Source organism: Hyla sarda, chromosome 3, assembly GCF_029499605.1.
Source record: "Hyla sarda isolate aHylSar1 chromosome 3, aHylSar1.hap1, whole genome shotgun sequence".
NCBI lineage: Eukaryota > Metazoa > Chordata > Amphibia > Anura > Hylidae > Hyla > Hyla sarda.
In genome coordinates this window covers 157,071,292-157,098,631 of record NC_079191.1, presented here as the reverse complement: position 1 = coordinate 157,098,631, position 27,340 = coordinate 157,071,292, and the positions used below count along the sequence as shown (strand labels likewise).

Here is a 27,340-nt window from a genome sequence, read left to right as displayed (position 1 = left end):
AGGGGCTGAGCGGAGCACAGTTTGGGTTGGATGAGATGGCCGGTGTTTCTAGTCTTCGGACAGGAGAGGAGGAGCAGGAGCAGCCATAGGAGCTGGAGGGTTATGAGGAAGTTGAGACAGAGGACCCAGACACACCGTGGCAGTATGCAGTGGAGATGGAGGCAGGTAGTCCCTCCGAGTCACTGGCGCAAATGGCACGATACATGCTCATTTGCTTGCGTAGTGACCCCCGAATTGTCAAAATTCATCAGCGGGATGACTTCAGGATCTCCACCTTATTAGACCCTCGCTACCGTCCCAAAATGGGGGCCTTTTTTACACCCACTGAGAGGGAGGACAAACTGACCTACTATAGAGAGATTCTACGTAGTCAGTTTGCTGATGCCTATCGGCCACATGGTCCATCCACTCGCAGGTCTTACTCGGGGGGCCCTTGTGCTCACCTTCCACTGCCATGGCTGAGGGGGAGGGGAGGGGTGGGAGGAGCAGTACCAGCTCAATCAGCAGCAGCCTGAGTCTACAGTCGCTGATGAGTAGCTTTCTTCACCCGCATAGTGAAGCAACTCATCAGCAGCAGGTAGACATGGAGCAGGACCTGAACCAGCAGGTGGTGGCATACCTTGACATGGCCATGCCAACAACCATTGAAAATCCTCTGGACTTATGGGCAGCCAAACTTGATTTATGGCCACAACTAGCAGAGTTTGCCCTGGAAAAGCTGTCCTGCCCGGCCAGTAGTGTGCCATCAGAGCGGGTGTTTAGTGCGGCCGGGGCCATAGTCACCCCAAGGCGAACTCGTCTGTCCACCAAAAATGTGGAAAGACTGACGTTTGTCAAGATGAATCAGGGATGGATCAGCCAGGATTTCCAGCCACCAATGCCAGATGCCTCAGAGTAGATTGACCATGCTGCTACACTAACATTTCACAATTATGGTTGGTTATGAAACCCTCTTGGTTTATAAATTAGGGTTACGAAACCCTCTTTGGTACTGCTATTGCCTGCTTTTGGCTCATCCTGTGTCTTTCAGGAACTTCTAGCCTCACTGATGCTTCTGGCCTTGGGCCTTTAATTTTTGGATGTTTAGCAGTAGCTAAATATATGCTTAATGCAAATGTCAACATTGATCTTTAAATGTAAGGGGTTATGAAACCCTCTTGGGTACTGCTCCTGACTGCTCCTGACTCATTCTGTGTCTTTCAGGAAATAATTGCCTCCCTGATACCTCAGGCCTTGGGCCTTCAATTTTTGGATGTTTTGCAGTAGCTAAATACATGCTCAATGCAAATTTCAACATTGATCTTTAAATGTAAGGGGTTGGTTATGAAACCCTCTTGGGTACTGCGAATGACTGCTCCTGACTCATTCTGTGTCTTTCAGGAAATAATTGCCTCCCTGATGCCTCAGGCCTTGGGCCTTAAATTTTTGGAAGTTTAGCAGTAGCTAATACATGCTTAATGCTAATTTCAACAATGATCTTTACATTCTCGGCGCTCTGCTAGGGCCTTCTCCTACCCCGCCGGGGCCGATCTGCGGACCTCACTAAACCATCCAATCGGTAGTAGAGACATGCAGTGTGTACAAAGGGCAGGGACTTAATGAACCCGAGCTTATGACCGGCGCTTAGTTGTGATTCTTCTTTCCTGGCAAATAATTGCAATCCCTGATCCCTATCGCGAAGGGGGTTCAGCAGGTTACCCGCACCTGTCGGAGAAAGATAGACACACGCTGGTTCGTTCAGTGTAGCGCACGTGCAGCCCCGGAAATCTGAGGGCATAACACACCTGTTATTGCTCGATCTTGCGAGTGATCGTGCATGTAAGGGGTTATTAAAGCCTCTTGGGTACTGCTGATGCCTACTCCTGACTGCTCTTGTGTCTTTCAGGAACTACTTGACTTCATGATGCTTCTGGGCTTGGGCCTTTAATTTTAGGATTTTTGAAATACATATATACATGCTTAATTTAAATTTCAACATTTATGGTGCAATGTATGGGGTTAATAAACACTCTTGGGTAGTGTTTTTTGTTCAAATTTTCTGATAATTATCACAGTAAACTTGAATTTTCCACAATAATAACCATTACACCATTGAACGTTTGTTGCGTGTGATTTTTCAAGTAAAATTTTCTAAAAAAATACGCAGAGGGATGAACTCTGCTTCTTTATTTCATAAAAAAATTATTTTATAGAAGAATGTCTTTTGGTGGTCCGCCGTCCTGCATTATAAAGTCTTCTGGACTCTTGGATATGTGCTTGTTCTTAAACAAAGGTACAAAAACCAAAAATGGCCGTTCAGGGCTATGGAGACGTTGCGCCTACATCTTACGGCCACATGAGCCCTGTGGGTGCTTGTGAGATTAGGTCCTTTGTATCCACACGGCGGGGTCCGGGACACAAATTTTGATTTAAATTTCAAATAAAAAAATCACACATTTCAATGGTCTCCTCATGCTGCAGCCAACTCCAGGCTGTGTCATTCTGGTAATATATAGAGAGCACTCGCTGTCCTAAATTTTCGTTAAAATTTTTCGTCAAAAATGTTTGTCTTTTTTATTAGGGATTGTGAAGCTTTGGTGCGTACTCATGCATCAGCCAACTCCAGCCTGTGTCATTTAGGCAATATATGGTTTACTGATGGCGCTGCTGGGCCTGGGTCTGGGAATTTCAAATTTTCTCATAGGTAGCACCTGCTATCCATAAGTCTTCTTCATAAATTTTTACAATTTTTATCTCATTTTTATTAATGTAATTTTTAATTTTTAATTGAATTTCTATTTTCGCTGACTTCTGTGTCCCATGCTAGGGCCCAGCAGGGACAGAGAGTATCAGTGATTAAGTAACATAAAATAAATATTTTTTTTATATCAGGATCACTCCTTTTTCCATCTCTTTTCTGTCTATTTATATCTAATATACCCTGAGGACTTGTTCCTAGTTGATTTTTCAACTTCATTATTTAATATTTGTTAGACCTTTGGGTGAAGGTAACGCCAGTTCACCTCGGGTATATTTATTAATGCTAAGTGAGCTACACAGTTTTTTAACCCTTAAATTTTTACAATTGTTGTGTTTTTTTGGAGGGATTGTGAAGCCCTAGTGTGTACTCATGCATCAGCCAACTCCAGGGTGTGTCATTCATGCAACATATAGGTAGCACCCGCTGTCCTAAATATTCTTAAAATTATTTTAAAAATGGTTGTTTTTTCTTTGGGATTCTGAAGCCCTGGTGTGTACTCAATGCTGCTTCCTGCTACACTCTGTCAGCCCGTTGGTCCTGCGACAGTGTGCTACTCCGCCTCCACATCCTCCACTGTGTCTTAAGCCTCCACTGCCCGGACAAGTCTCAGTGGCCCTTCAGCATACCATGTGTGCAGGTCACGGCGGTGTCACGCTGTTCTTCACATGGTTTGCCTTGAAGTCTTGGAAACAATGGCCGGTCAGGGCAATGGAGACGTTTCGCCTAAATCTCACGGCCACATGAGCCCTGTGGGGGTTTGTTGGATTTGGTCCTTCGTACCCACACGCTGGGGTCCGGGACACGCAAAGGTTGTTTTAAATTTCAAATAAAAAAATGATGGCGCTGCTGGGCCTGGGTCTGCTAATTTCAAATTTTCTCATAGGTAGCACCCGCTATCCAAAATGTTTTTCAAAAACCTCTAAAATTGTGGTGTTTTTTTTCTTAGGGATTGTGAAGCCCTGGTGTGAACTCGTGCATCAGCCAACTCCAGGCTGTGTCATTCAGGCAATATATGAGTTACTGGTTCCACTATGGGGCCTGGGTCTGGTAATTTCAAATTTTCTCATAGGTAGCACCCTCTATCCAAAAGCTTTTTAAAAAATTTGTAAAATTGTGGTGTTTTTTTTTTTGGGGGGGGGGGGGATTGTGAAACCCTGGTGTGTACTCGTGCATCAGTCAACTCCAGGCTGTGTCATTCAGGCAATATATGGGTTACTGATGCCGCTGTGGGGCCTGGCTCTGATAATTTCAAATTTTCTCATAGGTAGCACCCGCTATCCAAAATCTTTTTAAAAAAATTCTAAAATTGTGGTGTTTTTTTCTTAGGGAATGTGAAGCCCTGGTGTGTACTCGTGCATCAGCCAACTACAGGTTGTGTCATTCAGGCAATATATGGGTTACTGATGCCACTGTTGGGCCTGGGTCTGGTAATTTCAAATTTTCTCATAGGTAGCACCAGCTATCCAAAATTTTCGGTTTAAATTTCTTGTGAAGGCCTAGTGCCTACTCATGCTGCTGGCAACTCCGTGCTGTGCCATTCATCCACTATATGGTCTCCTCATGCTGCCAACACCTCCATGCTGTGTCATTCAGCCACTATATGGTCTCCTCATGCTGACAACATGTCCATTCAGCCACTATATGGTGTCCTCATGCTGCCAACACCTCCACACTGTGCCATTCAGCCACTATATGGTGTCCTCATGCTGCCAACACCTCCATTCTGTGTCATTCAGCCACTATATGGTGTCCTCATGCTTCAGCCTCATCCAAGCTGTGTCATTCAGCCACTATATGGTGTCCTCATGCTTCAGCATCATCCAAGCTGTGTCATTCAGCCACTATATGGTGTCCTCATGCTGCCAACACCTCTGCGCTGTGCCATTCAGCCACTATATGGTCTCCTCATGCTGCCATACCTCCACGCTGTGTCATTCAGCCACTATATGGTGTCCTCATGCTTCAGTTTCATCCAAGCTGTGTCATTCAGCCACTATATGGTGTCCTCATGCTGCCAACACTTCCATTCTGTGTCATTCAGCCACTATATGGTCTCCTCATGCTTCAGCCTCATCCAAGCTGTGTCATTCAGCCAGTATATGTGTCCTCATGCTACCAACACCTCCACACTGTGCCATTCAGCCACTATATGGTGTCCTCATGCTGCCAACACCTCCATTCTGTGTCATTCAGCCACTATATGGTGGCCTCATGCTTCAGCCTCATCCAAGCTGTGTCATTCAGCCACTATATGGTGTCCTCATGCTGCCAACACCTCCACGCTGTGCCATTCAGCCACTAAATGGTCTTTTCCTGCTGCCAACATCTCCACGGTCTGGTCTCCTGACACTGATGCCACCACCAGGCTCTGTCATTGTGCTGCTGTGCGGCAGTGATTCTAAAAGCGATGCATGTTATTCTGAATAACAGTATTATTTCACTACCCCAGCACACTCCACATGCGTTTTAGAACACAGCAAAGTGTTCTATACCCCTATAGAGGCTGTATGTAGGCTAGAAATAGCCTTTTTTAATATAGATTCGTCGCGAAAAAATTCAGACCGAAATTAACTTTTTTGGAAAATTCGGCGAATCGGCGGAATCAAATTTTTGAAAAGTTCGCTGATTTCTAGATATACCCCATATATGGCGGTAAACCACTATGCGGGTGCAAAAAAGGGCTTAGGAGTGAGACAGCACAGATGAGAATTGAGGCCTAAAGTGGTGCTTTGCACTGCAATGGTTGAGGTTCTGACGTAAAATCTAAAAACAAAACTCCAGCAAGTGACCACATTGCAATTTTAATACTGATATGACAATTCCCAGAATGATGACCCAGAGTATAGCCGAAAGTAAAAATGATGCCCGCCCCAAACCCTATGCTCTGAATCATCATTCTGGGAATGTGATGTTTGTGGCCGTCCCTATTCTGTTACCTAAAATGCGCACCCCGCTCAGATAGGGAGAGAGCGCTGTGCATTTGAGGCAACTGCAAACCCCCAATGCTGTTGACTCTGTGTCCCATGACCCTTTTTATCAGGGGTATTGGGATATAGTTTTTTTTTTTTTTTTTTGGGTGGGGGGTGTTTGGTTTTAAAATTTGGAGGACAATGTAATCGGGGCAAGTGTCACACTGAGTGGTGGTGTCCTTCCGACTCTCACACCTGTCACACACTGTCACACAGCATTTTTTCTGGGATCGTCCCTTCTTTCCAGTGTGGGGGACCTCACCTGGAAGGTGTTGGCCGGCACTGAAGTTCTCTGGCGGTCACCAAAGATGAGGGCCTGTAGAACTGCCTCTTGAAACTGCAGGAATGTCCCTGTGTTGCCAGCATACTGGGACAGTACAAAAGAGTTGTACATGGCAACCTTTACCATGTAGACCGCAACTTTTTTGTACCATACCCGTGTTTTCCGCCTGGCATCATATGGCTTGAGAACTTGATCAGAAAGATCAACTCCCCCCATATACCAATTGTAGTCCAGAATACAATCGGGCTTGAGGACCACTCCCGCGGTACCTCGCACAGGGACAGGGGTGCTACCGTTCCCATGAATTGTGGTGAGCATAAGGACATCCCTCTTGTACCTATACCTGACCAGCAACAGGTTTTCATGGGAAAAGGCACAGGACTCACCCCGGGGGATAGGAGCGTGTAGGGGATGGGGCGGAAGGCCTCTTTGATTCTTCCGGACTGTCCTACAAGCGACCGTGGATCTGGCGGCGAGAAATGTGAAGAGAGGCATACTAGTATAAAAGTTATCCCCGTTAAGGTGATAACCTTTATCTAGCAATGGGTGCAAAAGGCCCTAAATGATTTTCCCGGTAACACCCAGAGTGGGGGACATTCTGGGGGTTCAAAAAGGAATCTCGTCCCTCATACACTATAAACTTGCAAGTGTACCCTGAGGTACTCTCGCAAAGTTTATACATCTTCACGCCATACCCCGCTCACTTGGTAGGGATGTATTGCCGGAAGCTGAGTCTCCTTTTAAAGCTGATGAGAGACTCATTAATAGCGACCTCCCGCCTTGGGACATAGGCCTCCCAAAATTTGGTGGGGACATGCCGCATTATCAGCATAATGCTAACATTTCCGAATGGCCTCGAACCGGGGACGTGTCATGGCCATACCATAAAGCGGGGTCTGGTAAAGGACGTCCCTACTCCAGTATTGCCGGAAACTGGGTTTTTTAACTAGACCCATATGCAGCACGAGACCCAAGAAAGTCCTCATTTCGGCTGCATTGACGGCGTACCATGCATTGGGTCTAGCTAAAAATGAGCCCGGGTTTGCAGCGACGAACTGTTGGGCGTACAAGTTCGTCTGGTCAACCATCAGATTAACAAAATCGTCACTGAAAAAAACCCTGAAATAGCCCATTTCAGTGAACCCGACAATGTCAATCTTGGTTCCTGAGTCGCCAACAAACTCAGGAATCCAGACAAGTTCCCCGGTATGGGGCACCAGTGAACTTGGCTGGGGGGCTTGACTAGTATGAGCACCAGGGGGACTCATACTAGCATGGAGCACAGGGTCAGGAGCAGAGGAGGTTTGCGGCCTCACTTGGCGGCGTCTCAGCCGCCTTGGTGGCTCATCATCAGAACTAGATGATGAGGAGGATGAGGAAATAAGGAAGGTGGGGTCTTCCTCGTCCTCTGAGACGCTTTCCGAGTCGGAGGCAAGTATGGCATATGCCTCCTCCGCCGAAAGCGCCCTGCGGGCCATTTTCCTACTCTAATGGGAGGGTGAAATATATAAATGTGGGGGGGGGGGGGGAACTTCATTAGTGTGTGTGCTATGTGTGGTGTGGTGCGATAATACTTCCCTAACCCGCCCTAACCTAACTATCTAACCCGCCCCAAGAACAGAAATATAGGTCCATAGGGACCTATAACACTGCACACACTGATCTCTTGCACAGATCACTGGCGTGTATTAACACGCCTGTGATCAGTGTTATCGGCGCTTGACTGCTCCTGCCTGGATCTCAGGCACGGAGCAGTCATTCGCCGATCGGACACTGAGGAGGCAGGTAAGGGCCCTCCCGGTGTCCTGTAAGCTGTTCGGGACGCCGCGATTTCACCGCAGCGGTCCCGAACAGCCCAACTGAGCAGCCATGTCACTTTCACTTTCACTTTAGAAGCGGCGGTCAGCTTTGACCGCCACTTCTAAAGGGTTAATACCGCACATCGCCGCGATCGGCGATGTGTGGTATTAGCCACGGGTCCCAGCCGTTGATGAGTGCTGGGACCGACGCGATATGATGCGGGATCGCGGGAGCGATCCCGCTACGTCCTGCGTCCTTAAGGGGTTAAACTGTTTGACTTGGGTCAATCGTTTTGGATATCCTTCCACAAGCTTCTCACAATAGTTGATAGGAATTTTGGCCTATTCCTCCTGACAGAACTCGTGTAACTGAGCCATGTTTGTAGGCCCCCTTGCTCGCACCTGCCTTTTCAGTTTTGCCCTTCAGCTTTGGTTTTCAATAGGATTGAGATCAGGGCTTTGTGATGGCCACTCCAAAACATTAACTTTGTTATGTATTGAGATGTTGCTTCAGTATTGCCACATAATCTTCCTTTCTCATGATGCTATCTATTTTGTGAAGTGCACCAGTCCCTCCTGCAGTAAAACAACCCCACAACATGATGCTGCCACCCCCCATGTTTCACAGTTGGGATGGTGTTCTTAGGCTTCCAAGCTTCTCCCTTTTCCCTTCATTTGTAATGATAGTAATTATGGCCAAACAGTTCAATTTTAGTTTTGTCAGACCACAGGACATGTCTCCAAAAATGTAGGTCTTTGTTCCTGTGTACATTTGCAAACATTAATCTGTCTTTTATATGTTTCTTTTGGAGTAATGGCTTCTTCCTGGCAGAGTGGCCTTTCAGCCCATGTTGATACAGTACTCGTTTCACTGAGGATAATGATACAATATTACCAGCTTCCGCCAGCATCTTCGCACGGTCTTTTGCTTTTTGTTCTTGGGTTGATATGCACATGTAGGACTGAAGCACAATAATCTCTGTGACATAGAACCCGTCTCCTTTCTGAGCAATATGATGGCTGGATATTCCCATCTTGTTTGTACTTGTTTATACAGATAAACAAGGCCCCTGCAGGTATCTGGAAGTTTCACCCAAGGATGATCCAGACTTGTGCAAGTCCACAATTCTCTTCCTGATATCTGATTTTTTTAGACTTTCCCATGATGTTACACACAGAAGCAGTGTGTTTCTGGTGTGCATAAAAATACATCCACAAGTGTGTCTCTTAACTCAGATGTTGTCAATAAACCAGAAGCTTCAAAAGACATGACATCATCATATGGGATGTCCCAAAATGTTTAAAGGCATAGTAATCCTAGTGTATGTAAACTTTTGACTTTGCAGAAAGTAATAAAAATGCCTTAAAAATGATCTCTCTCATTATTCTGGGATTTGGCAAATATAAATCATTTTGGTAATCCTAATTGACCTAAAACGGGTTAAGTTTATTTTGAGTTAATGTTTTCATGTTTTCAGTGAGAAAAACATGCATATGTGTGTTTTTATATAGTGTATGTAAACCTCTGGTTTCAACTGTATATGTGATCATAGCTTTTTTATTAGAAGGTGTACTGCACCTGTCATTTGAACCTTTGCATGATTGTTTTGTTCAGCTTTCAGTATTTTGGATTGTTGACCTATTGCTTAAAGATAAGAGGACATCAGTTGAGTAAGTCAGTTTACCATAGATAATAAAGTAGACATTCAGGACCCATCCGGTATAGTTTGATTATTTGGTAAGCCAAGCAGCCTCATAATCATTTACTTATTATTTGCAGTTCTCTGACAATAAGGTCAAGGAAAAAAGATAGGGTCCATAATTAAGGACTATATAATACAAGGCTTTGGAGTGAAATGGTTGATCAGGCCAAGCTTCAATTTGAAGTGCTTGATCAATATGAAGCGAATTGTCATAGTAGCCTTATTGGTGGCACTGTGTTCTGCCACAAGCCCTACACTACCCATTGTACACCCTCTACACTGCAATGAAACACTGGTACAAACAGAATTGGCAATAGACCTCATTAATAAGGAACGGGATGAGGGCTTTGTGTTCAGACCGCTCCGAATTGAATCTGTTTTTATGCAGGAGGTAAGTGGCCATCTCATAGTGATGACATCAGTGTATTGAATTTCATGTTATATATACCTATATGGATGTAAAAATGTATGGTTAAAAGAAAGATGAAACCTAATTGATACAGATCTCAATGAGACATTATGCTAAAGTTATGCAGTGGCCTTTTAAAGTTAAACTGACAATTTTTTTATGCACCGTAATCTTGTCTCATGTGTGCTCAAAAAATTCCCCCATTAAATAAGTCAAAGGGGTACTCTGGTGGAAAACATTTTTTTTTTTAATCAACTGGTGCCAGAGAGTTAAATAGATTTGTAAATTACTTCTATTAAAAAATATTTACCCCTCCAGTACTTTTCAGCAGCTGTATGCTACAGAAGAAATTGTTTTCTTTTTGAATTTTTTGTCTTGTCCACAGTGCTCTCTGCTGACACCTGATGCCCGTATCAGGAACTGTCCAGAGCAGCATAGGTTTGCTATGGGGATTTTCTCCTGCTCTGGACAGTTCCTGACAGTTTTGTGTTCATTTTATATGTTTATGTTTGTTTTTTACCTTTTGTTAATGCTTATTTTTTGAGGGGGGTAAGTTACTTTTTAACATTTTTCTTTTCTCTGGTGTGAACATGACAACCTTTCAAAATTATCTTTTTAACATTATTTTGTAATTTTGAAGGTATTTTTGCTACAAAAACTCTAACAACTTAAGGATGAGCTGACCCCACTTCATAGCGCGGTGGTCCTGGCAGCAATCAATGGCTGGGACCCGTGTCCAATGCCTGGCATCATCATCGATCACGGTGATGCCCGGCATTAACCCCTTAGACATGGCAATCAAAGTCGATCGCCGCATCTAAAATGAAAAAATAATTATTCCCGGCAGCTCAGTTGGGCTGATCGGGATCACTGTGGTAAAACCACGGTGTCCAGATCAGCTTACAGGACAGCGGAAGGGTCCTTACCTGCCTCCTCGCGGTCTGATCTCCTCTGCGATGCTCCAGCCTGGCTCACCAAGCTGGAGCAATCGAGCGCAGATAACACTGATCAATGCTATGCTAAGAACATAGCATTGAAGATTGCATGTAATAGGAAGCCGCTAAAAAATAATAAAATGGCGTTGTTTTTTTTTTTTTTCAATTTGTGTCCCACAAATAATTTTTTGGGGGGTTTTCTGTTTTATTTGTACTTAAAAAAAAAGCTAAAGAGCACATTTTCCCCCATCTCATACACAGACTTAGGACCGAGGTCCAAACACAGAAAGTGCAGCCTGGAGTGCTGAGGGGTGTGTGTACAGCCTCATCCAATCATAGCTCCTCTCACACTTAAAGGGGTACTCCGGTGGAAAACTTTTATTTTCTAAATCAACAGGTGCCAGAAAGTTAAACAGATTTGTAAATTACTTTTATTAAAAAATCTTAATCCTTCCAGTATGTATTAGCTGCTGAATACTAGAGAGAAGATTATTTTCTTTTTGGAACACAGTGCTCTCTGCTGAATCACGAGCAGAGTACTCACTGCTGACATCTCTGTCCATTTTAAGAACTGTCCAGAGTAGGAGAAAATCCCCATAGCAAACATATGCTGCTCTGGACAGTTCCTAAAATGGACAGAGATGTCAGCAGAGAGCACTCTGCTCGTGATGTCAGCAGAAAGAACTGTGTTCCAAAAAGAAAATAATCTCCTCTGTAGTATTCAGAAGCTAATAAGTACTCAAAGGATTAAGATTTTTCAATTGAAGTCATTTACAAATCTGTTTAACTCTATGGCACCAGTTGATTTGAGTACCCCGGAGTACCCCTTTAACTGCCATATGCTGTTGGTTGGACCCCCCCTCAGCCCTCCAGACTGCACTTCCTGTGTTTGGGCATCGGTCATAAGTTTGTGTATGAGATGGGGGAAAATGTGCTCTTGAGCTCCTAAGCACAAATAAAATATAGAAAACTTCTATAGGTCTATATGCAAAACATTTTTGTCTGTTGTTTTTGTGGTGTTTTTTTCCTGACCCAGTGTGCTTTAGGTATGGTGTTTTATTTATGGATTTATGGATATTTCCCACAGCCTTCTCTTTAGGAAAAAAATGCATGTACAAAATATCAAACTATTAAAAAGAAACACCAAAGTTTCCACGACAATCTCTGATTCAGTCGGCGCTGGGCACACTCGGAATCTCTCAATGGAATGTATCTGTCTGGAAATTCCGTAGTGTAAACCTAGCATAAATCTGCCTTTTTTTTTTTTTTTTTTTTTTTGTGTGCTTCGCTGGCTTTTTACAAACCAGTGACCCTTTTTTTCTTTTAATGCAGCATGCTCTAGTTGTACTGTTTTGGTGTCTTTACCATAGACTTTTCAATAGGACTTCAAATGCCACAAATGTAACAAAGACGCTATGAAAAATATTTAAAAGGTAGTTGTATGGGCTGCTGGATTGATTATAAGAAAACAATGTCACATTTGTAATTTCAGTCAGGGAAACTACCTGGAGGTATCATCTATTACTTGGATCTGGATGTGCTTGAAACAGACTGCTCTGTCGTGAGTAGGAAATCATGGAAAGAGTGTCAAAATGATATTCCATTGCATGAAACTGTAAGTATTACCATAAAGAGCATGCCAGATTACAGATTAGTGGATAATATGGAACCCTATGTAAGCAAAACACCATGGTAAAAAACATTTAGAACAAAATTTACAACTGGGGTGCCATATAAGTAATAGTAATGTATAACACAACAGTTAAAAGCATATTAGAGTAACATTCTAGACAGCATTAAATATTCTGACATCAGATATGGTGATGGTGGATTAGATTTAGTGATGGACGTGCATGTTTGTTAGACTATACTTTGTAATTGTTATATGAGATTGTATGTGGAGACTGTTTAAACCATCTGGAGTCTTTTATAACTACATAAGTGGAAAAAAAGTGCATAAACCATTATAAACTGGTTTTTGTTCTGTTGCTTGTCATGGGTTTTGCCCATCTCAGAGTTTTTGTCCAGCAGAGACTGAGTCTGAGGGGAGCTTTGGAGCACTTGGAGGCAGTGCTACCTATGCTTAGTAATGAGGGCAGAAACATACCGTATATACTCGAGTATAAGCCGACCCGAATATAAGCCCCTAATTTCCCCCCAAAAACCCAGGAAAAGTTATTGACTCGACTATAAGCCTAGGGTGCGAAATAGATCATCCCCCCATGTCATCATCCCCCCCTGTCATCATCCAGACCCCCGTCATCAACACCCCCATAATCATCACCCTGTCATCATCACACTGTCATTATCACTCCCGTCATCATCACCCTGTCATTATCACCCCCGTCATCATCACCCTGTCATTTTCACCCCTGTCATCATCACCCCGTCATCATCACCCTGTTATCATCCCCCACCGCCCGTCAATCCCTTCATCAGTGGTTTCAACCTGCGGACCTCCAGATGTTGCAAAACTACAACTCCCAGCATGCACGGACAGCTATCGGCTGTCCGGGCATGTTGGGAGTTGTAGTTTTGAAACATCTGGAGGTCCGCAGGTTGAAGACCACTGCGGCCTTCGTCCTCATCCAGACCCCCCTTTAGTTTTCTACTCACCTCCCCTCGGTGGGAAGTTAGGGGGAGCTGGTCCGGGCCATCTATGCTGCACGGACTTGTGATGTTGCCTTGACGACGACGCACAGGGACGTTCATGCGCAGGGACGTCTGCTGTGCACGGACGTCCCTGTGCGTCGTCGTCAAAGCAGCGTCACTAGGCAGGGGCCGGCTCGGAGCGGAGAAGAGGGCCTCCCGGTGAAAATGGACAGCCCGAAATGACTAACCCTCCCCACCGGACGGTCCCTTCAGCATAGATGGCCCGGACCAGCTCACCCTAACTTCCCACCGAGGGGAGGTGAATAGAAAACTAAAGGGGGTCTGGATGATGACGAAGGCCGCAGTGGTCTTCAACCTGCGGACCTCCAGATGTTTCAAAATTACAACTCCCAGCATGCCCAGACAGCCTGCTGGGAGTTGTAGTTTTGCAACCTCTGGAGGTCCGAAGGTTAAAGACCACTGAGAAGGGATTGACAGGCGGAGAGTTCACTCGAGTATAAGCCGAGGGGGGCGTTTTCAGCACGAAAAATCATCCAGAAAAACTCGGCTTATACTTGAGTATATACAGTAGTTCCTGGCCGCAATTTTAGGCCTAGGGGTGTAAGCAGTTACCTGCAATAGAGTTGGAGTAGGAAGCTAATATATAGAGCTTTATGTTTAGTGTCAGGAACTGTGAGACTGTGACAGCAGTACTGTAGCAGAGACGTTTGCTACCCTGACGATTCTGAGAGTAATTAGAGACAGAGAGTAGGACAAGGCTGTCACTGGGACTTTGCCAGTGCAGAAAAGAAGTGCCGGCAGCAGAGGGCGTCCAGGAGGATCTAACTAGCGTAACACAGAGGCTCATCTGGCTCTATGTCATAGGTGACTATAGGGGTGGGTCTTAGGCTCAGCTCCCTTCTGGGAAAGGTATTCCCTGTGGATGCTAGAAACCTTGTTATGAGACTGGACGAAAAAATGTGAGGGGATTCCTCTTTCCCTGGGAGGCTACATTGATGCAGTACTGTCTTAATAAATAAAATAAAAATAAAAACTTTTTGACATATTTTACATACTTCCTAATCATTAAAGCAATCAAAGAGAATTGTTCAGCTGATTTCTATTTCTAAAAATACAGGGCATTTTATACTACATACTTCCAGATTTAGTGCATTACCTGTTAACACTTTAGGGATTTTACTAAAAAGAACAACATGTATAGTATTACGTACAGCATATTCCACATGTTCATTGTTGATTCAAAATGACTTGTCCAGAAATGTGCATACAAACAAGAATTCTATTTCTTTACAAACTCCATATTTTTGTACCCCAGGTGTTTGGTCACTGTAAAGCTATTATTTTCATAGCCAAACCATGGAGAATTCTGAAACTCATGAATTACAACTGCACCCTTAGTACAGGTAAGAGATTGACAGACTAAGAGAGGATGTTGGCTGTTATTGTTAATCGGCATAATTGTTTAATGACTATTTTGTTATTAGTTCCTCCTAGATCAGTTGTTCAAATGTGTCCAGACTGCCCTACTCTAATCAAAGATATTACTCCAAATATTAAAGCAAAGGCTGATCTCCTAATAGAACAGCATAATAAAGACAGCAACCATACACATTATTTCAAAGTGGATAAGATCGAAAGAGTGAGAACTCAGGTAAGATGGGGATATATGTAGTTGTAAACAGATGAAACCCCTTAATAGGAGGTGGGGGTCATCTAAGAATGTTTGCAGTATGTTAACTTGGCTATTTTTGCATTTTTAACATTATATTTCCATCATATTTACACAAATTGCAAAAAACATGAAATAATTATTCAATGACCATTTTGGTATTAGTTATTTCTAGATTAATTATTCAGATATGTCCAGACTGCCCTTTTCTAGTCACCCAATATAGTAAAGTATATTACTTCCACGTAAATGATATTAAAAGAGTGAGAACAAGTAAGGCTGAGTTCACACAACATTTTTGCAATGCAGTTCCTGTATCAGGTTTTGGATAAAAAAAACGGATTCCTCAATAGCTGACTAAACTGTATCAAAACGTATGTACAAATTTTTATCCGTATACGGTTAAAAAACGTATACGGTTTGGAAAATTATGTCCGGTTGCATCCGTTTTTTAAGAAAAAAACATACACGTTTTTCGCTTTTCACTCCATTATGAATAAAGTTTCACTTGTTTGATTGAAATCCCAAGAAAAAAACTGTGCAAAGTCAAAAACCGTATGGTGAAAACCGGATAGAACGGTACGCATATACAGTTCTGTACAGTTTCCATTGACTCCCATGGAAAAATTTTTTTTATACGTTTCAATACAGTTTTTAACTCGGACCAAAAACCGTGGTAGGCTAGGGTTTTGGGTACGGGAAAAAAACTGACAAAACCGTACAAGACGCAAAACGGACACAACCAGATGCATCTTTTGGCATACGGTTTTCAATGAAGAGTTAATGCATACGGTTTTCAATACGGTTCTGTACGATTTTAAAATTAAAAATGTATGCAGGAACTGTATTGCAAAATCGTGGTGTGAACCCAGCCTTAGATGGGGAAATATACTAGTAGCTACAAGTCATCTCTTTCCTGAATGTATATTTTTTTGTGCAGAACTGAAAAGCAGAACAGACCACAATTATACTACCCAATAAAGAATAATGAACAATCCCATTATATCTGCATTTTGCACATTAATATTTTTCTTTTTTCTTTATTTACAGTATGTGTTTGGACAATCTTATTTCTTCCTCTTCACCATAAAGGAATCTGAGTGCTTGAAAACACAAGCTAATGTTAATCTTGCTGACTGCAAGTTTCTTAAAGACCACGAAGCAGTAAGTTGCACTGAATCTTATTAACACTTTTCATGAAACTTTTAGTGTTTTTTTTTCTATTATAATTACACAATATGGTGGACAGAATTGGAAATGTTACTTAACGAAACCTCTTTGGTAATACTTTAGCTTGTTCAAAAAGAATCTGTCAGCTGCAATTCGTGTTCCAAACTGCAGACACTGTTGTTAAGGTGAGGAGACACATAATACCAGATTCAATTTCAAATATCTGTCTTTGCCTCCATAATGTAGAAAAATGCTGTTAATCTCTGGTGACAAGTGTCAAAGAGGTGTTCCCAAGCGTTGCCTCTTCACTCCCCCTTTCGTCCCTGTCCCCACTTAAATGACAGTCAGCTGGAAGCTGAGCACTGTTTCCAAATCTGGTAGCTGTGCACAGTACAGGAATGTGATTTGAAAACAAGGCTCAGCTCTGATGTTCTGACTGTCAATTAAGCAGAGACAGGAATGGGCAGCAAGAAAGCGTTTCAGCCTTCAGTACTTCAGGGGCTTGGGAACACCTCTTTGACTCTTGGCACCAAGAAATAATGTTAAAGAAGCAGAGACAGATATATAAAAGATATCATGCCTTTTCTTAACAGCTATCTAACAGTGTCAGCCGTTTGGAATATGAATTGCAGCTGAGGGCAGCATAGCATAACATAGTGACAGACTTACTGTTCCAGTGGTTGGTGGCCCATGCTGAAGTATACAGTAGTTTAGGAGAACGTACATGTTATAGTACTCCTGCTCTGCTTAAAAAGTAACCGAGATATATGGAGAATGCATATATAATAAAAGAATTATATGTAACCAGTCCTCAAAGGATAGTGAGAAAAAGGGGGAAAGGAAAGAGACAAAGGGAAAAATTGGTAAAATAAGAAGAGGTGATAGTGTTAATGATAATATTAATAATAGAAAAAATTTAGAAATATGGTAAATAAATAAATGATTAAATAATTGTATGCAGAACCTGAATCAAGGGTAAAATTGAAGTAGGCAGATTTATTCACAACATTACATCTCACATCTGGGCAGGGCCCTTGCACCAGATGTTAAAATAATAACATATGAATATTTTTTTTTAAGTATATAAAATGTAACTGTAAGACAACCACCTTACGATAGCATAATCGTAAATATATAGTTCGTATATCTTGAAGAATACGTATATAGGAAAGTCCAGTAATAGAATAACACAGTTCAGGGAGCGATATAATGGGCAGAGGGCCACTTGCTCTGCTCACTAGGCCATTGGCCTCTTCTACCTAATGGAAATTGGCTGGTTTCTCCCTAGTCTGACCATAGAAATTAACATGCCAGACCAGTGGCCAAGTGGCTGGGGCAAATGGGCCTTATAAATATGAGTGTCTCTTTTTAAGCAGAGCAGAGCGTACTATAACATGTAAGTTCTCATAAGCTACTACAGCATAAGCGACAGACTGCTAAATATAGCAAGTCCATCACTGTTATGCTGCCCTCAGAAATGGCAACATAACTGAACTGACAGGTTTGCTTTAAGGGTAAAAAGGTGCACCTAGCTTTTATTTGGCTACTCTCTACTATTTGAGCAATTTACATAATTGGTCAATTTAGGAACTGATTTTATTGCAGTTTTCTAATATACAAGCAAACGTTAAATGTGAAGGAAAGGATGATTCTAGACTGGGTTTGAACTATAGCGTTTTTGTTGTGTTTCTAAAATCTTTTGATTGGTAAACTACAATGTTTCTCAATGTGTCCATGAAATTGGCAAGGAAGGAACTAATAATGATCCCCAAATTCAATCCTCTATTAAATTAAGTATAAAACATTATAAAAAGGTGTCTAACTAAAGAAGGTCCACAGTGAAGATTAAAATGACCCAAGACCTCTAACCATGAATAATAAACAGACAATATATACAGTAATGTATATTACTAATATCTCCTATAGGGATGGTAGTATCCTCCCCTATATGACTCTACCTCTGTAGATGTATTATTTATATATGGTACAGAATGTCTAGGATGAATGTATCCAGATTTATAAACATGGTCATGGTCCAGACTAAAAACACACATTATATCACTATCCAAGTCCCTCCATCATGTTTCATTGCACATAGCAACACTGTCAATGATAGGAATACACACACATTACATGTTAGAGGGACTTAGATAGTGATTTAATGTGTGTTTCTAGTCTGGACCGTGACCATGCTTATAGGGCATATTTGGCTCTGTTACATCTCTATCTATAGGGGATAAGTTTATCTAACCATCCACCTATACATTGGGTATATGTGGCTTTTCTATATTGCTATATGCTTTCTATAATCACTGCTCGGTAGTAGCTTTGGACACCCAGATATTTTGTATATACCTTTATATCAGGTTTGCTTCCTTGTACATGGGTCATATACACCAATTTGGTGTATATGTTAATATATACCATTAGATAATATCTGTAATACACTACATAACATCTGTGTATTCTAATTGAGGTATATACAAACATTGTACAGTATCATATAACACTTGTGAAATACTGTATAATATCTATATCACAATATAAGACAGCATGTACATATATACTCATTTAGCTGCCAATAATCTAGAACCCGCTTGCCTGAAGCTATTTATGCCATCAATTTGATAGCCCCTATATGTGATGCATAATTTGAGTATATACCTCACTCTCATCCCTATAAAGGAGATATTACTAATATACATGTCTGTGTATATTGTTTATAATTCATGGTTATGGGTCTTGGATAATTTTGATTTACACTCTGGACCTTGTTTAGTTAGATACCTATTTTATGTTTTATACTTGGCCATTAGTGGAGGATTGAATATAAGGAACATTAATAGTTCCTTACATGTCTATATGTGCTTCTCCCTGCGTTTAAATTAGGCATTTCATTTTGATGTTTTCTGTTTAAACCGGACGCATGGCGTAAGGGTACCTATACATCCTGAGTACTGCAGCAACTATAAAGCAAGAGATAGGAGCAGCATGAACATCATAGACAGCGGGTCCCGGCTGCTATTAGCAGCCAGGGACCTGCCGGAAATGGCAGACATCAGTGATCCTGCTGATCTCCACCATTAACCTCTCAGATGCCGTGAACAATACTGATCACGGCATCTGCAGCAATGCAGCAGTTCCGGTGTCTGGTCTGATCATCCGTGTCATGGCCTGTAGCTGAAAAAATAAAAGCATTATAGCTGTTAGAAGGCGAGGAGGAAAAAACGAAAGCATTAAAAAAAAAATTTGTGTCCTTAACTTCACCATTTACCTAAAATCAGTCCTTACCCCAGGAAAAGCTCTAAAATCACAGCCAAAAAGTGTCTCACCTCCCTTGAATCTGCTGTCCACTGCTTGTTGTTAGGCTTAGTCCATCTCTAGTAATAGAGAGACCAGAATACAACACAGAAAGTGACTGTGTGGCTATGCTAGTGCTACGTGCAGGGGAAAGAGACAGCAAATCAGGGCTGTGTAAATACAATCTGTGAGATTTTCTCCTTCCTCCAGATCTGCACTGTCCTCAAAAGATAAATCAAGGGTTCCCTCTCATCTAAGTGACAGCAGTTCAGTGCTTAGTGTAACTTCTTCCTTGCTGTGATGCTACCGTTTCCTTTATCCCATCTATTTCTTTTAGAGAGCTGGAAGATGTTACTAGGTTTGAGAAATTGTGCACCAGAATTACTGCCATCTCAAACACATTAGAAAAAAATTTGTCTGAATCCACTGATTTCGGTGGGACGCACTGACTGTCTATTGTATAAAAGGACCTCCTAAATCTCCCCAGAAAGATTATCTCGGAGGAGAGATATTGCATTTCTGCTGCCCAATCCTTTTAAGAACAATTAGGAGAGATAGATGTTGGCCAGATCTGTGGATGAAGCACTATTACGCCTGTATAATGCACTATTATACTAATCAGACCCCACCTGTAATCATTTACATTTCTGCCGGAGACATAACTGCATGCCAAATGATTTCTGAGTGCATTTTTGTTAGTCCATGAGTGTAAAACAGTGATGTTCTTTTCCACAGGAGGTTGGTTTCTGCACTGGTTCTTCTTACAACACACCTGCAGACAAAGAGGCATACCAAGTGACCTGTGAAATCTACCCCCCACTGGTAAGTTGTATACTTACTTAGAAACAGAGAATTCAACATTTCTGTTTATTGCAGCTTCAGTATAAACCCATAAGGAAAAACTTCTATATACAAATGTTAAAAAATAGCATGAAAGTGCATGAAACTTCAGAATGATAGGAGACTTTTTTCAGTGTCTGTGATTATATTGGGACTGTTTATCCTATAGCAGGTTATTGTGGGAGATTTATCAAGACATCTTATAGTAAAATTCTTTGTTGCCTATAGCCACCAATTAGAGCTTAGCTTTCATTAATAACCGGATTTGGTATAATGAAAGCTGAGCTGTGATTGGTTGTGATGGACAGCAAAGAGAATCTTATTGTAAGACAGCTTGATAAATCTCACCCTGAATATGACCTTAATTTACTCGTACCATAGTTGTTGCAGTCTAGCCTCTGTGGTAAAATTTATTCCACTAGAATTTAAGAGTTATGAATTATTGCTTGAATAGACATCCTGAAAGCATTTTCAATTATTGAGGGGCTATTCCTCCAGTTTTACCTTAAGGCCAAGTTTTCACTGTATTTTGGGCTGTTTTTTTAACTATAAAATAACATGTGAAAAGGCTGTGTGTGATAAAGACTGCTGAAAATAAGGTTGAAAATACTGACCCACAACTAAGTGGTAACATAGCCTTATTTCACACAGGCATATTTTATTTCAAACTCACAGCATGTTTCCTACTGCGAGTTTGAAAAGGGCAGTGTCCGGAATGGGCAGGGAAGGGGTGCACACTGAACTCCCCTGTCCCTGCCTACTTACATACCTGCCCTAAACGACAGGTCCGTAACCACAAAGACAGTCCCTTCCTATATACGTGAGGGACGTATTTGTCAAAATAATAAACTACAATAACACAGACTCAAGTCAGGGGACAGTAGGATTCAGACAGATTCACACAATAAGTCCAATGTCAACCATCAGCATCAGAAGCCAGGAGATGTCACAATACACAATTGTTAATACCAGAGAGAATAGTCAGAGAGTTGAGCCAAAGGTACAAAAAGCCAGATATAACAAATACAGATGAATGCTAGCTAGAGTACAAACTGAGCTCTTTAGCAAGCACTGACTGGGAGAAGACTGGCAGCTTATATGGAGCCTGAACAGGTGCTCCAATCAAGGTCAGCTGACCAGTCCAGACAGCCGGGTGTAACCCAGCAACAAAAAACAACAAAGAACCTGTCAGAACCTTTTAACCCTATAGGTTCTCACAGTAGCCCCCCCCCCCCCCTTTTAGAGGGGCGACCGGACCCTTCACAACCTGAGAGTAAAGAGATCTTGACTTGGATGCAGATGGACCATCAATGTCCTCATGTGTAATCTCATCCTCCAAATCACACCACTCATTGGTGTCCTCACAGTCATCCTCCAGACCCTCATTACTACTCTCTGATCGCAAATCAACTGGAGTGCTTTTCAGACTCTTATTGCCAATGATGTCACAAGATGCCGATTTAACCAGAGGCTTATGCAAAACAGGCTTCATAAAACTCTTAGAAGTAAAATCAGATTGTACATTAGAAGGAATGCCCCCCAGAAGAACTCTGCCAGGTGTAGCTCTCTGGGAGGCATGACATACCTGTACGCCCAAGTGGCCACCACGATTGCCACTTCGACACTGACGCTTGACACAGGAGGCGATTAAATCAGTGTCCTATCCACAGTAGAAACACAAGCCATAGAGTTGACGAAACCTCTTACGTTGTTCCGGGGTACGAATGGACCCTATTTGCATAGGTTCATCCTCAGGGATAGATTTGGAAACAGGAGAGGAATCAAGCAGGACAGGGGAGACAGAGGATGAAGAACACTCCCATTTGCGTTCTCGCAAACGTCTATCCAAACGTACAGCTAGAATCATGGCTTGGTCAAGGATGTCAGGGGAGGGATATGTAACAAGTATGTCCTTTAAGGTGTCAGATAATCCTAGTCTGAACTGACAAATCAAGGCTGGAGCATTCCAGTTTGAGGCCATACACCACTTTCTAAAATCTGCACAGTACTCCTCAACGGGTCTGCAACCTTGCTTTAATGTACGCAATTGACTATGCAGCACGGTCCGATTCAGTGTACGAAAGACCCTATCCCGCAAATATGGCGTCCACTGAGGACAACTCTGGAGCATCAGGGAAAATACCCATTCCTGGGGACCCCCTTGCAAGTGAGACATTATGATACCCACTCTTTGGGCCTCAGTACCAGATGTGTAAGGCCTTAACCGAAAGTACAATTTGCAGCTCTCACAAAAGGTTTTGAACATTTTGCGGTTACCCGAAAATCCATCAGGGAGACTATTTTGTGGCTCCACAGGAGCCGAAGCAGGAACAGATGACACCTGAGTTCGGACAGACTCCAGCTTCTGAATTCTGGCTAGCAAGCTCTGAACTAAGTGCTCCTGATCTTGCAGTCTCTGAGTCAAGGTCTGAACTAATACTGACTGAGACTGAGATTGAGTCGACTTTTGCTGCTGTACCTTCTCAGCTAAATCCTGGACCTACTGAGTCAAGCCCTGCATTTGCTCCACCAAAGCAGACACTGCTTCCATAATGCAGGAACAGAGCAATTGCAGGTATATGGGCTTGCTATAATGTCTGGAATGAGCAGGGAAGGGGTGCACACTACACTCGCCCACTCCCCTGTCCCTGCCTACTTACGTACCTGTCCTAAATGACAGGTCCGTAACCACGAAGACAGTCCCTTCCTATATACGTGAGGGGCGTATTTGTCAAAATAATAAACTACAATAATACAGACTCAAGTCAGAGGACAGTAGGATACAGACAGACTAACAAATAAAGACAAAACACTCACACAATAAGTCCAATGTCAACTATCCGCGTCAGAAGCCAGGAGATGTCACATTACAAAATCGCTAATACCAGAGAGAATAGTCAGAGAAAGGAGCCAAAAGGTTCAAAAAGCCAGATATAACAAATACAGAAGAATGCTAGCTAGAGTACAAACTGATATACTCTATAGCTGTCCCCTTGGAAGTCAATAGGGTCTGCGGTGGATTCTTAACAGCAGAGATTCCACTGCCAAAAATCTATCTCAGATAACCCGTGGAGAGCCCACCCCTTTAAACTTGCAGGGGGAAACACACTGCGGGTTTGAAAGGAAATACGTCCATGTGAACATACCCTTAGGCTGGGTTTACACATAGAATTTAAAACTATAATGAAAAGATTTACACACTTTTCTGTATTTTCGAACCACCCTGGGTTTGGGCTTTAACTGACAACCTAAATACATGCTATGTGTGAACATTGCCTTATGTAATGTTTTTGACTGCATTTTTTTCACTTGCTATATTTTGGTTAAACTCCTGCAGCAATAGTTTAAAGTCTAACCGGACATTTTAGAGCATCTACATTCACAGTGTTTTGGTTTGTGGAAATTTTGAAGCAAGTGGGTCATTGGGGCTTTTATAAAAAGTAGCATGTTCAAGGTACGGTGAAGAAAAAATTAGTCAATCATCTGCTTATTTTGTACATTTGCCCACTGACAAAGAAAATATCAGTTCATAATTTTGATTGTAGGTTTATTTAAACTATGAGAGACAGAATAACAACAACATAACTCTAGCAAAATGAGTATTTGATCCCCCTATCAATCAGCGAGATTTCTGGCGGCCAGGTGTCTTTTATACAGGTAATGCGCTGATATTAGAAGCATTTTCTTAAAGAGAGTGCTTCTAATCTCAGCTTGTTACCTGTATGAAAGACACCTATCCACAAAAGCAATCAATCAGATTCGAAACTCTCCACTATGGTAAAGACCAAAAAGCTGTACAAGGAAGTCAGGGACTATATTGTAGGCCTAAACAATGGTTTCAATGGGCTAAAAGACCATTGTCAAGTAGCTTGTGAGAAGTTTACAACAGTTGGTGCCATTATTCCCAAATTATAGGATCATAAAATAACTGTAAAACTCCCTCGGCCAGGGTCCCCATGCAAGATCTCACCTTTTGGAGTTTGAATGATCTTGAGCACAGCAAAAAATCAGTCCAGAACTACACAGGAGGATCTTCTCAATGATGTCAAGGCAGCTGGAACCATAGTGACCAAGAAAACAACTGGTAACACACTACTCTGTGAAGGACAAAAATCCAGCATAATATGCAAGGTCCCCCTGCTCAAGAAAGTACATGACAGGCCTGTCTGAACTTTGCCAATGAACATCTGAATGATTCAGAGGTTCATTGGCAAACTTCAGATGGGCCTGTACATGTGCTTTCTTGAGCAGGGGGACCTTGCAGGTGCTGCAGGATTTCAGTAGTGTGTTACCAATTGTTTTTTTTTGTGGCTATGGTCCCAGCTGCCTTGACATTATTGACAAGATTCTCCTGTGTAGTTCTCCTGTGCACTGTTGTCATGATCACTGAAACTCCACAAGGTGATATCTTGCATGGAGCCACTGACCAAAGCAGATCAGCCATTGGCTACAACATTGTACGTCATAGGTCAATACATGTGGGTATGCTTTCACTCACATGTGACAGTTGCAACTCAGTACATTCCCCAGCAACACAGCCCGCCACCTTCAAGCGAGGAGAAAGCTATTGGATTGTATCAGCTCAGAGCCAGAAGGCAAATGTCAGGGAGCGAGGCAAGTGAAAACATTTTTGTGACTTTTATGATCTGTGCACCTGTCTCAGTTGGACATGATTTTCAAAAGCTTTTCACCTCACAATATAAAAAAGTATGACAGCATTTAATTTTTTTTAAATGGTAAGGAATAAAGTATTTTAGAAATTTGCATACATTAAATTTTTTTAATGACTAATATATATTAAGATAAAACAAGAGAAGTCACTAATCTGCATTAATGGTTTATTATCTTGAATCCTCTTTTCTATTAAACAAATGTATGCTGTTCCTTTTCAGGATGATGATGATGACAATCATGGTCAAAGACAATGTCACCATGGACCAGACAGCTCACAAGATGCCCCAGGGGCAGATGCGGAAGAAGTAAAACAGGAAGGAGCTGGAGAGGCAGGGCAGGACAAAAATGCACCTGGCAAACATGAGCATCACAAGCATGGACATCACCCACACCGCAGGGGTCACAAACATCATCATTGCCGTCATCATGATCATCCTCCTCACCATCACCACCATCACCACCATCATGGTAACCAAAACGATAGTCACCCTCATCATCATGGCCATCACCATCATCATCATCATCACAATCATACCTCTGATGACAGTTCATCTGAAGAAAATTCTGATAACAAATCACACAAGCCTTTTGAGAAAAGCTCAAAAGGATCAGTTCAGTTTTATGATCTACCTGATGAGCAAAGCAAAGTGCCAGTTCCAACCATTGTCCGCCTACCACCTCCTCCAGAACACCCTGGAAAATATGGAAAGCATGGAAAACATGGGAAGTTTGGAAAGCATGGAACACCTGATACTATTGAATTTCCAAGTGAGCATTCAACATTGAATACATGTCCTGGTGTACCGCTGGTAGATGTACAAGACAAAATTAAAAATCATATTTTTTAACTTAGAGCAAAAAGGTGTCTACAGGAATACAATATCAGACATGCATTGTAAAGAGCAATAATAAACATCTTTGAAGTAAATACTATCATTTGTTGCACTCAGTCTATGTTATAAAGGTTTTGGTCAAGAACACATATGTCACTGTAACTATAGTTTTATTTCTCATGCACACATAAGAGCCCTGTGCACTGACCTGTATGGCTATGTTCACACGGCAGAATGTTGGTAGAATCCCAGCAAAATTGCAGCCGAATTTCAGCAGAATTTTTGTGTGCTCAAAACACAGAATTGTGCCAAAATTCAAAGCCAGTGATGTCACAGTACAGGGACAATACAGTCAGTAATGTCACAGTACAGGGATAATACACAGTGATGTCACAGTACAAGGATAAAACACACAGCGATGTCCATAGTACAGGGATAATACATACAAGATGACACAGTACAGGGATAATACAGACAGTGATGTCACAGTACAGGGACAATACAGTCAGTGATGTCACAGTACAGGGATTATACACAATGATGTCACAGTACAAGGATAAAACACACAGCGATGTCCATAGTACAGGGATAATCCATACAAGGATGTCATTGTGCAGGGATAATACACAGTGATGTCACAGTACAGGGATAATACAGACAGTGATGTCACAGTACAGGGACAATACACAGTGATGTCACAGTACAGGGATAAAACAGTCAGTGATGTCACAGTACAGGGATAATAAACAGTGATGTCACAGTACAGCCGTTGGCTATCCGGGCATGCTGGGTGCTGTGGTCTGGGCATGCTGGGTGTTGTAGTTTTGCAACATCTGGAGGTCCGCAGGTTGTAGACCACTGTCCTATACTTTACATTGCACGGATCCCTCAACATACGATGGTTTCAATAAACGATGGTCCATTTGGAACGGATTACCATCGTATGTTGAGGGACCACTGTAATACAATAATAGTACAGTACATGGATAATACACACAATGATGTCACAGTACAGGGATAATACAGGCAGTGATGTCACAGTACAGGAATAATACAGACAGTGATGTCACAGTACAGGGACAATACAGTCAGTGATGTCACAGTACAGGGATAATACACAGTGATGTCACAGTACAGGGATAAAACACACAGCGATATCCATAGTACAGGGATAATACATACAGTGATGTTATTGTACAGGGATAATACACAGTGATGTCACAGTACAGGGATAATACACAGTGATGTCATAATACAGGGATAATGTGCACAGTGATGTCACAGTACAGGGATAATACACAGTGATGTCACAGTACAGGGATAATACACAGTGATGTCACAGTACAGAAATAATACACAGTGATGTCACAGTACAGGAACAATACAATAGTACAGTACATGGA

At 42.1% G+C, this 27,340-nt stretch overlaps 1 protein-coding gene across 1 annotated transcript; it reads left to right on the top strand.

Moving 5' to 3' along the window:
* Positions 1–9,669: 9,669 nt before the first annotated feature.
* Positions 9,670–26,003, top strand: LOC130361808 (histidine-rich glycoprotein-like). Its single transcript, XM_056565317.1, has 7 exons — positions 9,670–9,885; positions 12,331–12,453; positions 14,767–14,854; positions 14,936–15,102; positions 16,171–16,284; positions 20,326–20,412; positions 25,323–26,003. Exons 1-7 carry the CDS (start codon positions 9,691–9,693, stop codon positions 25,950–25,952), a joined length of 1,404 nt encoding a protein of 467 aa, XP_056421292.1. The 5' UTR covers positions 9,670–9,690; the 3' UTR covers positions 25,953–26,003.
* The last annotated feature ends 1,337 nt before the right edge of the window (positions 26,004–27,340 follow it).

Bases quoted from the DNA above. Each gene is read 5' to 3' on its own strand.
- LOC130361808 (XM_056565317.1), top strand. From the start codon at position 9,691: ATGAAGCGAATTGTCATAGTAGCCTTATTGGTGGCACTGTGTTCTGCC. The intron at 15,103-16,170 runs GTAAGATGGGGA...CTTTATTTACAG, and splicing joins TCGAAAGAGTGAGAACTCAG to TATGTGTTTGGACAATCTTA. The intron at 20,413-25,322 runs GTAAGTTGTATA...GTTCCTTTTCAG, and splicing joins GTGAAATCTACCCCCCACTG to GATGATGATGATGACAATCA.